Source organism: Scyliorhinus canicula, chromosome 5, assembly GCF_902713615.1.
Source record: "Scyliorhinus canicula chromosome 5, sScyCan1.1, whole genome shotgun sequence".
Classification (NCBI taxonomy): domain Eukaryota; kingdom Metazoa; phylum Chordata; class Chondrichthyes; order Carcharhiniformes; family Scyliorhinidae; genus Scyliorhinus; species Scyliorhinus canicula.
This window is the reverse complement of record NC_052150.1, coordinates 156,341,846-156,354,224: the sequence shown is the minus strand read 5'-3', so window position 1 is coordinate 156,354,224 and position 12,379 is coordinate 156,341,846. Positions and strand designations below refer to the sequence as shown.

General features: G+C 41.8%; 1 protein-coding gene across 2 annotated transcripts in view; it reads right to left on the bottom strand.

Moving 5' to 3' along the window:
- Window positions 1-12,379, bottom strand: part of dnah5l (dynein, axonemal, heavy chain 5 like) — a 493,661-nt gene that overhangs the window by 234,162 nt on the left and 247,120 nt on the right. For both annotated transcript variants that reach the window (XM_038797876.1, XM_038797875.1), the window contains exons 42-47: window positions 11,245-11,423; window positions 10,404-10,591; window positions 9,913-10,107; window positions 8,125-8,259; window positions 1,658-1,847; window positions 1,237-1,454 (exon numbers count right to left, since the gene is read on the bottom strand). In XM_038797876.1, coding sequence (XP_038653804.1) covers window positions 1,237-1,454; window positions 1,658-1,847; window positions 8,125-8,259; window positions 9,913-10,107; window positions 10,404-10,591; window positions 11,245-11,423 — 1,105 coding nt within the window. The remainder of the gene's footprint in view (window positions 1-1,236; window positions 1,455-1,657; window positions 1,848-8,124; window positions 8,260-9,912; window positions 10,108-10,403; window positions 10,592-11,244; window positions 11,424-12,379) is intronic.

The window sequence follows — 12,379 nt, the reverse complement described above, 5'->3', positions numbered from 1 at the left end:
CAGCCCCCCCACCCATTAACCTTTAAAAAAAAAATTTTTTTTTAAAAAAAATTTTTTTTTTTTTAGAAATATTTTTTTTTTTTTTTTTTTTTAATGACTTGGTGGGCCGCAGAAATACCTTTGGCGGGCCGCATGCGGCCCGCGGGCCGTAGTTTGCCCACCCCTGATCTAGAAGGACAAGGGGCGAAATTCTCTGACCCCCAGCAGGGTCGGAGAATCGCCTGGGGGCGCCTAAAATCCCGCCCCCGCCGTGGCAGAGATTCTCCGCCACCCGGGAAGTGGCGGGGGCAGGAATCTCGCCACTCCGATCGGAGAGGCCCCTACGGCGATTCTCCGGCCCGGATGGGCCAAAGTCCCGCCGCTGGGAGGCCTCTCCCGCCGCCGAGGTTTAAACCACCTCTGGAACGGCGGGCTCAGCGGCGCGAGCAGGCCCCCGGGGTCCTGGGGGGCAGGGGGCGATCGAACCCCGGGGGGGGTGCCCCTCACGGTGGCACGGCCTCCGCCATGGCGGAAGCGGAAGAGAACCCCACATCGTGCATGCGCCGGCAGTGACGTCAGCGGACCGGCGAAAGCCTTTCGGCCAGCCCCGCTGCCGGGGGCGCCGGTTTTTTGCGCCGGTCTTCTGGTGGCAACCGCTCCGGCGCGGGGCTGGCCCCCAAAGGTGGGGAGAATTCCCCACCTTTGGGGAGGTGCGACCCCTGAGTGGTTGGCGCCACTCCCCTACTCCGGGACCCTCCGTCACGCCGGGTAGGGGAGAATGCCGCCCAAGGTCAGCAGACACATGAGAAGACCACCATCTGATAGTTCCCCTCTAAGCCAGTCACCATCCCAACGTGAAAGATTTCTATCGCTGTCACTTGGCCCCAGTGCCTACAGTGCTACAGTGGGTGTAGCAACATCTTCAATAGTTCAAGAAAGTAGCTCGCCATCACCTTCTCAAGGGTAACTGGGGATGAGCAATAAATGCCGGCCTCGCCAGCGACATCCGCATCCTATGAATGAATTTTTTTAAATCAATTGAATCCCAGAATTGGTGAAGAATTGAGTAGAAAATCATATAAACTTATGAACACTAAAAAAACCCACGACAAATGGAATATAAATCAAATAAAATTTCCATTTTGCAGCTCCATAACTTATGATATATTTATTGTCAAGCTTGGCTCCCAAAGGCACATCTTGTCTACTATCATATATTCTAAATTGATGAGCAACATTATGAAAACACTAATTTACCTTCTTTGCTTTCAATGTTTTCCTCCACAGAGTCGAGAAAATACCATCTGTCCAGTCATTTGTTGCAACATCCAAAGTACCAAACATCTGGGAGGCTGTGATTGCCTTTGGGTTCATTCTCATTTCCTTGTGAAGTGCCCCGCAGTCTGTCATTGCTTTCATTAAGGTATTGATACATTTTGTTTTCCCAGCACCGCTAGGGCCAAGAGTCATCATACCTAATATAGGCACAACAGCATGTTATACAAAAAAAAGACCGGAGCAACAATAGTATACTTAACTGCATGAAGTGTACTTTTAAAAATTATGCATTAATCACAAATGCATTTTAAGTGGTTACTTGCAGAATGGTAGATGGAAAGAAAATTCAATTGTAAAAACTCTTTCATTGTGTCCGCCTTTCAATAAAATGCACTCTAACCATGTCGGACTCTTTGAGTTTCATAGAGTTGAATGAGCTTGAGGATCCAGGGGAGGTGGTAAATAATCCCCGCATCCTTGGTTTGTTTCTCAATCGCAGCTTCCAGTTCAGGGTAGCCAGCTTTATCCAAGGTAATTCCAGGAAACAGGTCATTAATCAAACTCATGAATAAAGGTTCATCTTCATCCACCTAAGACAAAATGAATATTGTTTTCATTCTGAAATGTTTCTCCTGTTTCTCTATTCTTTCAGAACTGAGTCACATACAAAATTACTTTCAGAGGAATTTGGTTAGCAAAATCCCCAAAGTTTACGTCCTGATCACTGTTTACCAGCAATGTAAATAAGTTAGAAAAAGCAATAAAAATACAGAGGGAGAATTTTTCATGCTACTATTTTTAAAAATTCATTTACGGGATGTAAGCATCGCTGATTAGGCCAGCTTGGATTGCTCATCCCGAGCTACCCTTCAGAAGGTGAGTTGCCTTCTTGAATTGCTGCAGTCTTGGAGGTGTAGGTGCACCCACATTGATGTTAGGGAGGGAGTTCCAGGATGTTGCCTCAACGACAGTGAAGGAACGGCGATATATTTCCATGTCAGCTGGTGAGTGACGTGCAGGGGAACCTCCAAGTGGTGGGGTTCCCAGATATTTGCTGCTCTTGTCCTTCTAGATGGTAGTGGTCATGGGTTTGGAAGGTGTTGTCTAAGGAACCTTGGTGAGTTACTGCCGTGCATCTTGTATATTGTACACAAGCTGCCATTGTTCATCAGTGGTGGAGGGTTTGGAATATTTGAAAGGGATAGGCAATCAAGCGCGCTGCTTTGTTCTGTTTGCCATTAAGAATTGAATGGTGGAAGAATCATGATTAACTTGACTTACTACTGCTTTGGCATTCATCTCAATTTTACGAGAAGACCGATATCCTAGTAGTCAGAGCTTCTATCAGTGGGCATAAAATGAACCTCATACAGTTTTGCAAAGTGAGGCCCGGTGATGCCAACCACAGCCATCTCTGGCTATCTGACTATTTTTACTTTCTGTTCTCACTCACAAACAGTGTTTCCTACAATACGTAAAGGGATCCTCAACTGCTTTCAGATTTCCTACTGGTTTGTAGACATTTTCATCTAAGATCATTTTCAATTGCTGAAGGGTCAATAACCAACAGTCACAAATCTAAGGTGATTACAAAATGAACCAGAAGTCAAATGAGGAAAATCTATTTAAGGTAATGAATTGTTAGGATTTGGAATGCATTGCCAAATAGGGTGATGGAAGTAGAATTAACACTGGCTATCATAAGAGAATTAGATAAATACTAAATAGAGAAAACGTGCAGTGATATGATTACTGGGAGAATTTGAATAACTGGATTCTCTTCAGAAGAGCTGACAGAGAGAGATTCAATTGCCTCCTTTTTTTTTAATGAGCGGCACAGTGGTTAGCACTGCTGCCTCATAGCACCAGGGACCCGGGTTCAATTCTGGACTTGGGTGACTGTACGGAGTCTGCACTTTCTCCCCGTGTCTGCGTGGGTTTCCTACAGCTGCTCCGGTTTCCTCCCACAGTCCAAAGATGTACAGGTTAGGTGGATTGGCCAGGCTAAATTGCTCCTTAGTGTCCAAAAGGTTAGTTTGGGTTACAGGGATAGGGCAGTGAAGTGGGCCGAGGTAGGGCCCTCTTTAAGAGGGCTGGTACAGATTCGACAGGCCAAATGTCCGCCTTCTGCACTCAAGGGAAACTATGATTCTAAGTGGGGATCACTGGCAGGGCCAGCATTTATTGTCCATCGCTCACTGCCCTGCATTTCAGAGGACATTTGAGAGGGCTGTGCATCTGGAGTCATATATAGGCCAGACCAGGTAAGATGGCAGATTTCCTTCTCTATAGGACATTAGTGAACCAGATGGGTCATCTACAGTGACTTTTAAGTCCAGATTTTCCTTTTAATTGAATTTACATTTCACCATCTGCCGTGGTGGGATTTGAATCCAAGTCCCAAGTGAAAATATTCTTTCTCTATTCACCCTACCAAAACCTTGCAGAATCTTAAAGACTTCTATCATGTCACCACTAAGCGTTTTCTCATGAGAAGAGATCCATGGCGGAAATTTCCAGCTGTTTTTTAAAAATTCATTTATGGTATGTGGGCGTCACTGGTTAGGCCAGCGTTTATTGCCCACCCCTAGTTGCCCTTACGAAGATGGTTGTGAGTTGCCTTCTTGAACCGCTGCAGTCTCTGAGGTGCACCCACTGTGCTGTTAGGGAAGGAGTTCCAGGATTTTGTCCCAATGACAGGTGCAGGATAAGGCTGGAAAATGAGCCAACCCATTGACTTCGGCGGGACGGAAGATCCTGCCAGTGGGTGTGACCGGAAAATTCCAGGCCTGGTGTTTATATCTTTTATTCGTTCTGAAAAGGAAGATCTTTGGATTTTGAAATGCAATCATTACTACATGTCCTAACTGGCTTCTAAAGTCATGTGAACTCTGTAATGAGGAGCTCCCTGCAGGCAGCCATCTTACATTCTACACTCAAAAGTGTGTCATCTCTGAGCTCATGACATGGTGTCAGAAGTGGTGCTGAGATTGGGTTTTGAAAAGCTGGAAGAGAAGCCACAGCTAGTGAAGAACGAACACTGAAATATTTCCAAATTGTTAAAAGCTGCTGAAAAACTAACACAGACAAGGCAAGGCTGAAGACTGCAAGTAAAATACTAGGGGAGGCAACAATGATTGTAAACTTTGCATTCCCAGTTCCTGGGTACAGCCTGCTACTAACTGTATTCCACCCTAAATATATCTAAATAAGAACAGACTGTAGAAATTTTGAAAGCCTTGAAGACACGATTTGAACCCCAGGTGAACATAACTTGTAAACGGTATAAGTTCAACATTAGGTATCGAGCTGCAAAAGAATCCAATGATCAGTATCGATAACACAGCTTGCAAAATCACGTGAATTAGGGCAACTAAAAGATTATCTCATTAAAGATAGAATTATTTTAGGTATAAGACATCTAACAGTGAGAGAAAGTCCACTGAGAGAGGAGAAATTTACTCTGAAGAAAGCGAAAGGCGTGTGCAGAAACACGGAGGTTGTAAAATGTCAGCTCCAGCACATGTATGGCAGAACAGGCCAGGCAGGAGATACATTATGTGACAGACATTTCAGGCTGAAAGAGTTGAACAATCACAGACAATGGGAAGGATGCATATACTGTGGAGGACATGATACAAAGCAAAATAAGGATTGTCAGGTGTGGGGAAAGCAGTATTTTAAATGTAAGAAACTGAATCATTTCATACACAAGTGTTTGGCTGAAAGAAGCCAAACAAGCCTATGCAGATGGCCACTGGGGAGAATTTGACGAAATACTGTACACTATAATGCAGGTCGGTTTAAGTCTGCATGTGATAAATGGTTTATAACTGTTAGAATGATAACCTCAGAAAGTGAACAGCAAGAAAACAAGAAGTGTCAAATAGAAACTAGTGCATCATGCATTATCTTGACTGCCCAGACCTTTGTGAAGTGGCTCAACATGGCAATCCAAAAATTAAGTCCTAAAAAGTAAGGTTGAGGCCACATAATGCACAGTACTCATACTGAGAGGACACATTAGTCTGAGAGCCCAATGCAATGGCAAGAATGAAGATCTGAACTTGCAGATCATAGACGGTACACGACAGCCACTCATCCCTGATGAAGTAAGTCTAAAGTTTGGACTGGTAACCCTAAAAGTGCCAACAGATCCTAGAGGAGTATAAAGATATGTTTAGAGGTTTTGGATGTTGACCTGGTGAATATCATTTTGAAGTAGTTGAGAGTATAAGACAAATTCAACATCTGCCAAGAATAGGTCCAGCTGTCCTACCCTAGAAGCAAAGGATGGTACCTGGCAAGTGAAGCTGGATGAAAGCAGTAGTGTTCTAACTAAATTCTATGATTCTATGTAAATTCTATGATTCTATTGGTGTTACTCGGTAATGGGGATAGGGTCGAGGTGTGGGCTTAAGTAAGATGCTCTATCAAGGGGCGGAGCAGACTCAATGGGCTCAATGGCCTACTTCTACACTGTAAATTCTATGATTCTATGAACTACATTCTGGATGCTATTTGGGAGATACGGATGACTGCACATGCTGATTGGCATTTCCATGCCTTGAGATGAGTATCAATGCAGACAGCATGAGATCTTAATGATCTTCAAGGAGTCGAATGGATGTGGAGACACAATGGAAGAAGCCATATCTGACAATGATCTGAAATTAATATGACTGCTAGAGAGAGATTGCCGGTAGAACCTCAAGCTGAACAATAAAAAATTTGCAACTGAAGATGCCTGAACGAAGTACATAGGTCATGTATTGACAGCAAGAAGGCTTTGCCAGGATCCTGAAAAGGTGTAGAGCTACCGAAGAAATGCAGCAACCAAGAAATGTGAAAGCAGTGCAAAGATTTGTTGGATTCTTGAACTCTTTAACAAAATTCCTTGCCTAATTTGGCACTGTAGTATGAAGCATTACGCAAAATCACTGCCATGGAGGTGCAGTGGTATTGGGGTAATCAAACAACTAGTGATGAAAACTTCAGTGCTGAAGTACTGTGATGTTAGTGATGAAGTTATCTTGATCTGTCAGTTGTATTTGCATCTTGAGCATTAACGCAAACTGAATGACGCTATGCTCAAATTGAGAGAATGGCAGGCCATTTTTTTGCTTGTATGCGTATTCATCATTACCTACTTAGGAGAGACAAAATAACAATGCAGTACGATCACAAGCCATCTCAAAGCATTTTCCTCTATTTGCTACGTGACATACAAGCAAGGGAAACAGATATACAATATATAAAATAAAAACAGAAAATGCTGGATAAGCTCAGTAGATCTGGCAGCATCAGTGGAGAGAGAAACAGAATTAATGTTTTGAGTCCATTTGACTCTTCTTCAGAGCTGAAACGTGGTATAAATGAGCGATTATTTAGTTGGAAAGGGGGCGTTGAGGAGAAGGAGCAGAATAAGTCAGGGATAGGTTGGAGCCAAGGAGAGATTGTCAAAGATATCATGGACACAAGACACAGGGAGTGTTAATGGTAGCATTAAGGACTAAAGAAGCTGTAACAAATATACATCATTTTCATCTGGTCGAGAGCAGCATTCCCCATAAAGAAAGGTAAATGCTACAACAGAATACAAAATCTTCCAGATTCAATGTGATGTAGCTGCTCAACAGGCTCTGGAAGTTATCAACCAAACAGAGACAGTGGGCAGGATTCTCCGTCCCGCTGCACATATTTCTGATGCGGTGCACCTCTGGGATTCTCTGTCTCGCCAGCCGGACAATGGAGAATCCCGACAGCGGAGAATCCAGCCCATAGAATCTGACAGACAAGTGTCTTTCTCAAATAAAGCAAATTACCCAACAAGATTAAACTCCCCAAGTGCTGCACGATATAGCACCAACAGTGTTAACAACAAGAGAAGATATTACAGAAAGAGCCATAGAAAAATATGGGGATAAAATACTTACTTTGCCTGAGCGAACAGCTGAAATTGTTTATGTAAAGTTTGAACTAGACACTGTTCAAATGCAAATAATGCTTTTGCCTACGTGACCGACAATGTTTAAATACTACTTGATTTCTCTGTTGGGTAGTGTCAGCTCCAGAGACCCTTCTCTGAGGTTGTGCTCTCCTAAGATGTGGAGATGCCGGCATTGGACTGGGATGAGCACAGTAAGAGGTCTTACAACACCAGGTTAAAGTCCAACAGATTTGTTTCAAACACTAGTTTTTGGAGCACTGCTCCTTCCTCAGGTGAATGAGGAGGAGCCTGAGGAAGGAGCAGTGCTCCGAAAGCTAGTGTTTGAAACAAACCTGTTGGACTTTAACCTGGTGTTGTAAGACTTCTTACTGTGCTCTCGTAAGGCATTGGCCAATGAACGAGCATTCTGTACCTGAGTCTCCTCAAATTATTTTGTATAATAGTCTAGCTCTACATCATTAGTCAAGTAAGATTTTCCTTTTTAAAATCCATGCTGGCTAATCATTATTATATTTCTCAATTCTAGATATTCTTCTCTCCTTTAGTAAGGATTGCAATATTTTTCCTACCATTGATGTTAGCTAACTGGTTTATAATTTCCAGGACATATTCTGTCCCCCTTCTTAAGTATAGGAACTAGATTAGCTATCTGGCCAGTCCTCTGGTACAGCAGCTTTTTCTAACTAATTATTAAATTTAAGTTGTAAGGACTCTGCTCTCTCTTCCGTAGAATATTTTAAAATATGTGGATGCAATCGATCAATCATAAAATTATTGAATTAGTCTTTTATTTAAATGTGAGATGAATAATGCCCAGTTATTGGCTCGATCCAAATATCTCAACAGTGCAACTAAAAATTAAGGAATAGGAACAAAATCTTCCTCTCCAAAGTGAAAAGCTGTTACTCTACACATACCAGTTTAGAAAGATTCATGTCACGCAGAACTCTCATGACCACTGTCTTCTCAGGTTCAGTTGGGTTTGATCTTTTGACAGCACCCAGAGTTCTCAGCACAGACAGAATGTTACGCAAACCAAAGTCATAGTGCACCTGCCAAAGTAGGATAATAAGCAATACCATATAAATAACATTGTGAGCAACAATGAATATTAATTAAGATGTTGTAAATGCTAGACCTGCGCTACAATGCAAGGAATGCAAGGGATTACTACAAGTTCCACAAGAAAGCAATCTATATATATTGAGCCCATCACTATTTTATGGGGGCCGGTTTAGTTCAGTTGCCTGGGCAGCTGGTTTGTAATGCAGAGCAAGGCCAACAGCGGGGGTTCAATTCCTGAGGTTATTCATCAAAGCCTTCTCAACCTTGCCCCTCATCTGAGGTGTGGTGACCCTCACCACCAGACAGCTCTCCCCCTCAAAGGAGAAAAAAGCCAATGTTCATCTGGGACTATGGCGACTTTATTTTACTCTTCCAGAATTGATGCAGCCTAAAAGTCACAGAAAACTAATTTGTGGAATTTTCCAGCATTTCAGCAGATTTTATGATCAGAGATGAATTATCTCTTGGGCACTAATAACCTTTACCGGCAAACAAACCTTTTTGTAGCAATCCTTTCTTAGTTTAAAAGACAGAGACATATTCTTAAGACACACTGGGCACATTGTGGCTAGTCTATCTGTACTTGCGCTCCAATTAACTAGCCTTTGATCATAGTCCCTCTCCAGAGACTTGTGCACATAATCTAGGCTGTTACACCAGTGCAGCATCCTCAGAGATGCTGCCATTCAGCTGAGTTGTTAAATGTTGGTCCTGTCTAACCTCCTGAGGGGACATAAAAGATCCCATGGCACTATTAATTCTGGCGAGGTGGTCTTTTAATGAGCATGCATGAAATGTTGATGAATGCAAATGGAGTTCCCGCCATGGTTCATCAGGAAACACTACCCACCTTTAACCCACCATCAAAGATGGGAGAACAAAAATGCCAAATCAATTTTCTGCCAGTGGGTAACTGACTTTTACAATCATGCCAAATTTAGTGCCTCTGGCCACCATGATACCTGCCACTGGCAGGAGTGTAAAACCCTGCCCGTAATTTGTTTTAATGATGTTCTTTGTTTTTAAACCTCTCTAGCACTATAAAATCTGCTTTATAGTTGTTCCATCATGAAATAATTTTTTTTTTTTAATTTAGTATACCCAATTCATTTTTTTTCCAATTAAGGGGCAATTTAGCGTGTTCAAGCCACCTATCCTGCACATCTTTGGGTTGTGGGGGCGAAACCCACGCAAACACGGGGAGAATGTGCAAACTCCACACGGACAGTGATCCAGAGCCGGGATCGAACCTGGGACCTCGGCGCCGTGAGGCTGCAGGGCTAACCCACTGCGCCACCGTGCTGCCATGAAATAATTTTTTAAATCACAATTGTTTCAAAATGTAAGTACATGTCCAAATCATTTGTTTAATTTTCTTTAAAATTTAATTTAAAAATATGAAGTTTAATAAGATCATTTTATTTCCTTATTATCTGCCGCAGTGAATACAGATAAGTGACTGGCTGCTCACCTTGTTTGATGGCATCCCTATTGCCGGACACCTTGAGGTCTCTTAATTGGCACCAGAAACTAACTTTGGGGGGAAGGAAATTCATAGAGATCGCTAGATCTTTACAAGTTTCCTCCTCTGAAGTCATCATTAGGGCCAGTAAAGCATCATATGCTGTAGTTAAGTTTACCTGTTTAGATAATTGCTCCTCACAGAGTTTGTAGAGTGTGTAAAACTTGCGACTAAGAATTTGGTTGTCACGGAAACCAGCACTAGCCAACTTGACACGCATGATAATGGCACGATCTGGCACCATCATGGCCACTGTACGGAACTGAATCTTTAGATTTTCAGGTAGCTCCTGGCGTCCTGCATAACCTGGGTTCTAAAATTAACATTCAATCACTTAGCAGTCATGAGCAAAGAATAGTAATTTTACTATTGAAATATTATTACTTTAATATTTCTGAAAAGAAAGATATGTTGCTGAAGTATTTCATCTTGCACTCAACGAAATTTAAATTCCGCATGACCAAAATGACTGTGTTATTATTTTTAAATATTTATAAGTTAACTGTATGGTCAATCTTTTACCCCAGAATGCATTTTCTGAAAAAGGCTTAATTAATATTCATTAAAAAAACTTCAAATTTTAATTTTTGATATTTAACTGTCCCTTACCATGGTTAGGAAGATACCAAACTCTCTGTCCATGTCTACAACATCACCATCAGTGAAGTAAAACTGGGACTTTTTGTTCTTCTTACATTGAAGTACAATATAGATCTGTTGAGCAGCTACTGACAGCACAGGTAATTCAATACGATTAAATTCATCGAAGCAACCCCATGCACCAGACTGAGCAAGACCTACAAGGAAAAAGAGCAGCAATTCAAAGATCTAAATCTTAAAATTCTCTGACTTGTCATTGACTAAAAAAGAAAGTTACTAATCATTCACTGCTGGCCTTCCATTACAGCAATGATTACAACAACGATTACACTTCAAAATTACTTCATGGACTGTAAATGGGGCAACCTGAAGTCATAAAAGGAGATGCACAAATGCAAGTTCTTTCTTACTGCATCCCTAAATGGTACCACAGTTGTTAGCACTGTTGCTTCACAGCGCCAGGGTCCCAGGTTCGATTTCCGGCTCGGATCACTGTCTGTGAGGAGTTTGCACGTTCTCCCCGTGTCTGCATGAGTTTCCTCTGAGTGGTCCAGTTTTCTCCCACAAGTCCCAAAAGACGTGCTTGTTAGGTGAATTGGACATTCTGAATTCTCCGTCAGTGTACTCAAACAGGCACTGGAGAGTGGCAACTAGGGGATTTTCACAGTAACTTCATTGTAGTGTTAATGTAAGCCTACTTGTGACATTAATAAAGATTATTACGAATAAGATTATTAAAAATATCAATGCACCACTGAAATTCTAGGGCATTCATTCAAAATATTTACATTTTGCAACTGATGCTTTATAAACTGTACTTGCTCAAAGAAAATTAGCATATCACCTTTACCTTTATAAATGCGACCTAGGCCTCTGTAGTCCATCTGATCTGAGCAATTAAACACAACAACATATTTTCCAAGACATCTGCCCATGTCTTTGGTGGTCTCCGTTTTTCCTGTGCCTGCAGGTCCCGCTGGTGCACCACCCATACTCATCCCTAAGGCCTGAGACAGTGTAATATAACACCTGAAATGGGTATACAAAGAAACCTGTTTAACAAAATGTAATTAAAATTAAAATTTCCCATGATAGTAAAGATAATAGAATCCCTATTAATGAGAATAAGAAACACATTTAGAACCCAAAGTTGTGCTAAATAATCAGCATGGATTTCAAAAGCAAAAGTCTTTTTTGATCTAATTAATTGAATATTTTGAAGAGATAAGGTAAGGTAAGGTAAAGTGGCCATAATCCCAAATGACCATAGGCTGCTTTCCCCTTTGAGGGGGAGAGCTGACTGGCAGTGATTTAACTTGAGGATCACCACACCTCAGGTGAGGAGAAAGGTTGAGAAAGGTTTTCCAGTGGTCCAATGTCTATTTTTGCCTCTCTCTTATCTTTTATATATTGAAAAAAAACTTCTTTTATATTACTAGCTAGCCTGCACTCATATTTCATCTTCTCTCCCCTTATTGCTTTTTTAGTTGTCCTCTGTTCGCTTTTAAAGGCTTCCCAATCCTCTTGCTTCTCAGTAATTCTCGCCACTTTGAATGCATTTTCTTTTACTTTTATGCTGTCCTTAACTTCCCTTATCAACCATGGATGCCTTGTCTTCCCCTTAGCATGTTTCCTCCTCCTGCATCTCCCTCCCTTTCAAACTGCAGGGTAAATTCTATCATATTGTGGTTACTAGTTCCTAAGCATTCCTTCACCTTAAGATCCTCAAGTCTGTTTCCTAGTGGGCTCTACCACAAGCTGCTCCAAAAAAAAACACCTCTTAAACATTCTACAAATTCCTTTTCTTGGGATCCACTACCAACCTGATTTTCACAGTCCACCTGCATATTGAAGTCCCCCATGATTATTGTAATATTGCCTTTTTTAACATGCTTTCTCTATCTCCTGATAAATGTTCTTCCCCACATCCTGACTACTGCGATGGGGTCTGTATATAACTCCCATCAGGGTCTTTTTACCGTTGC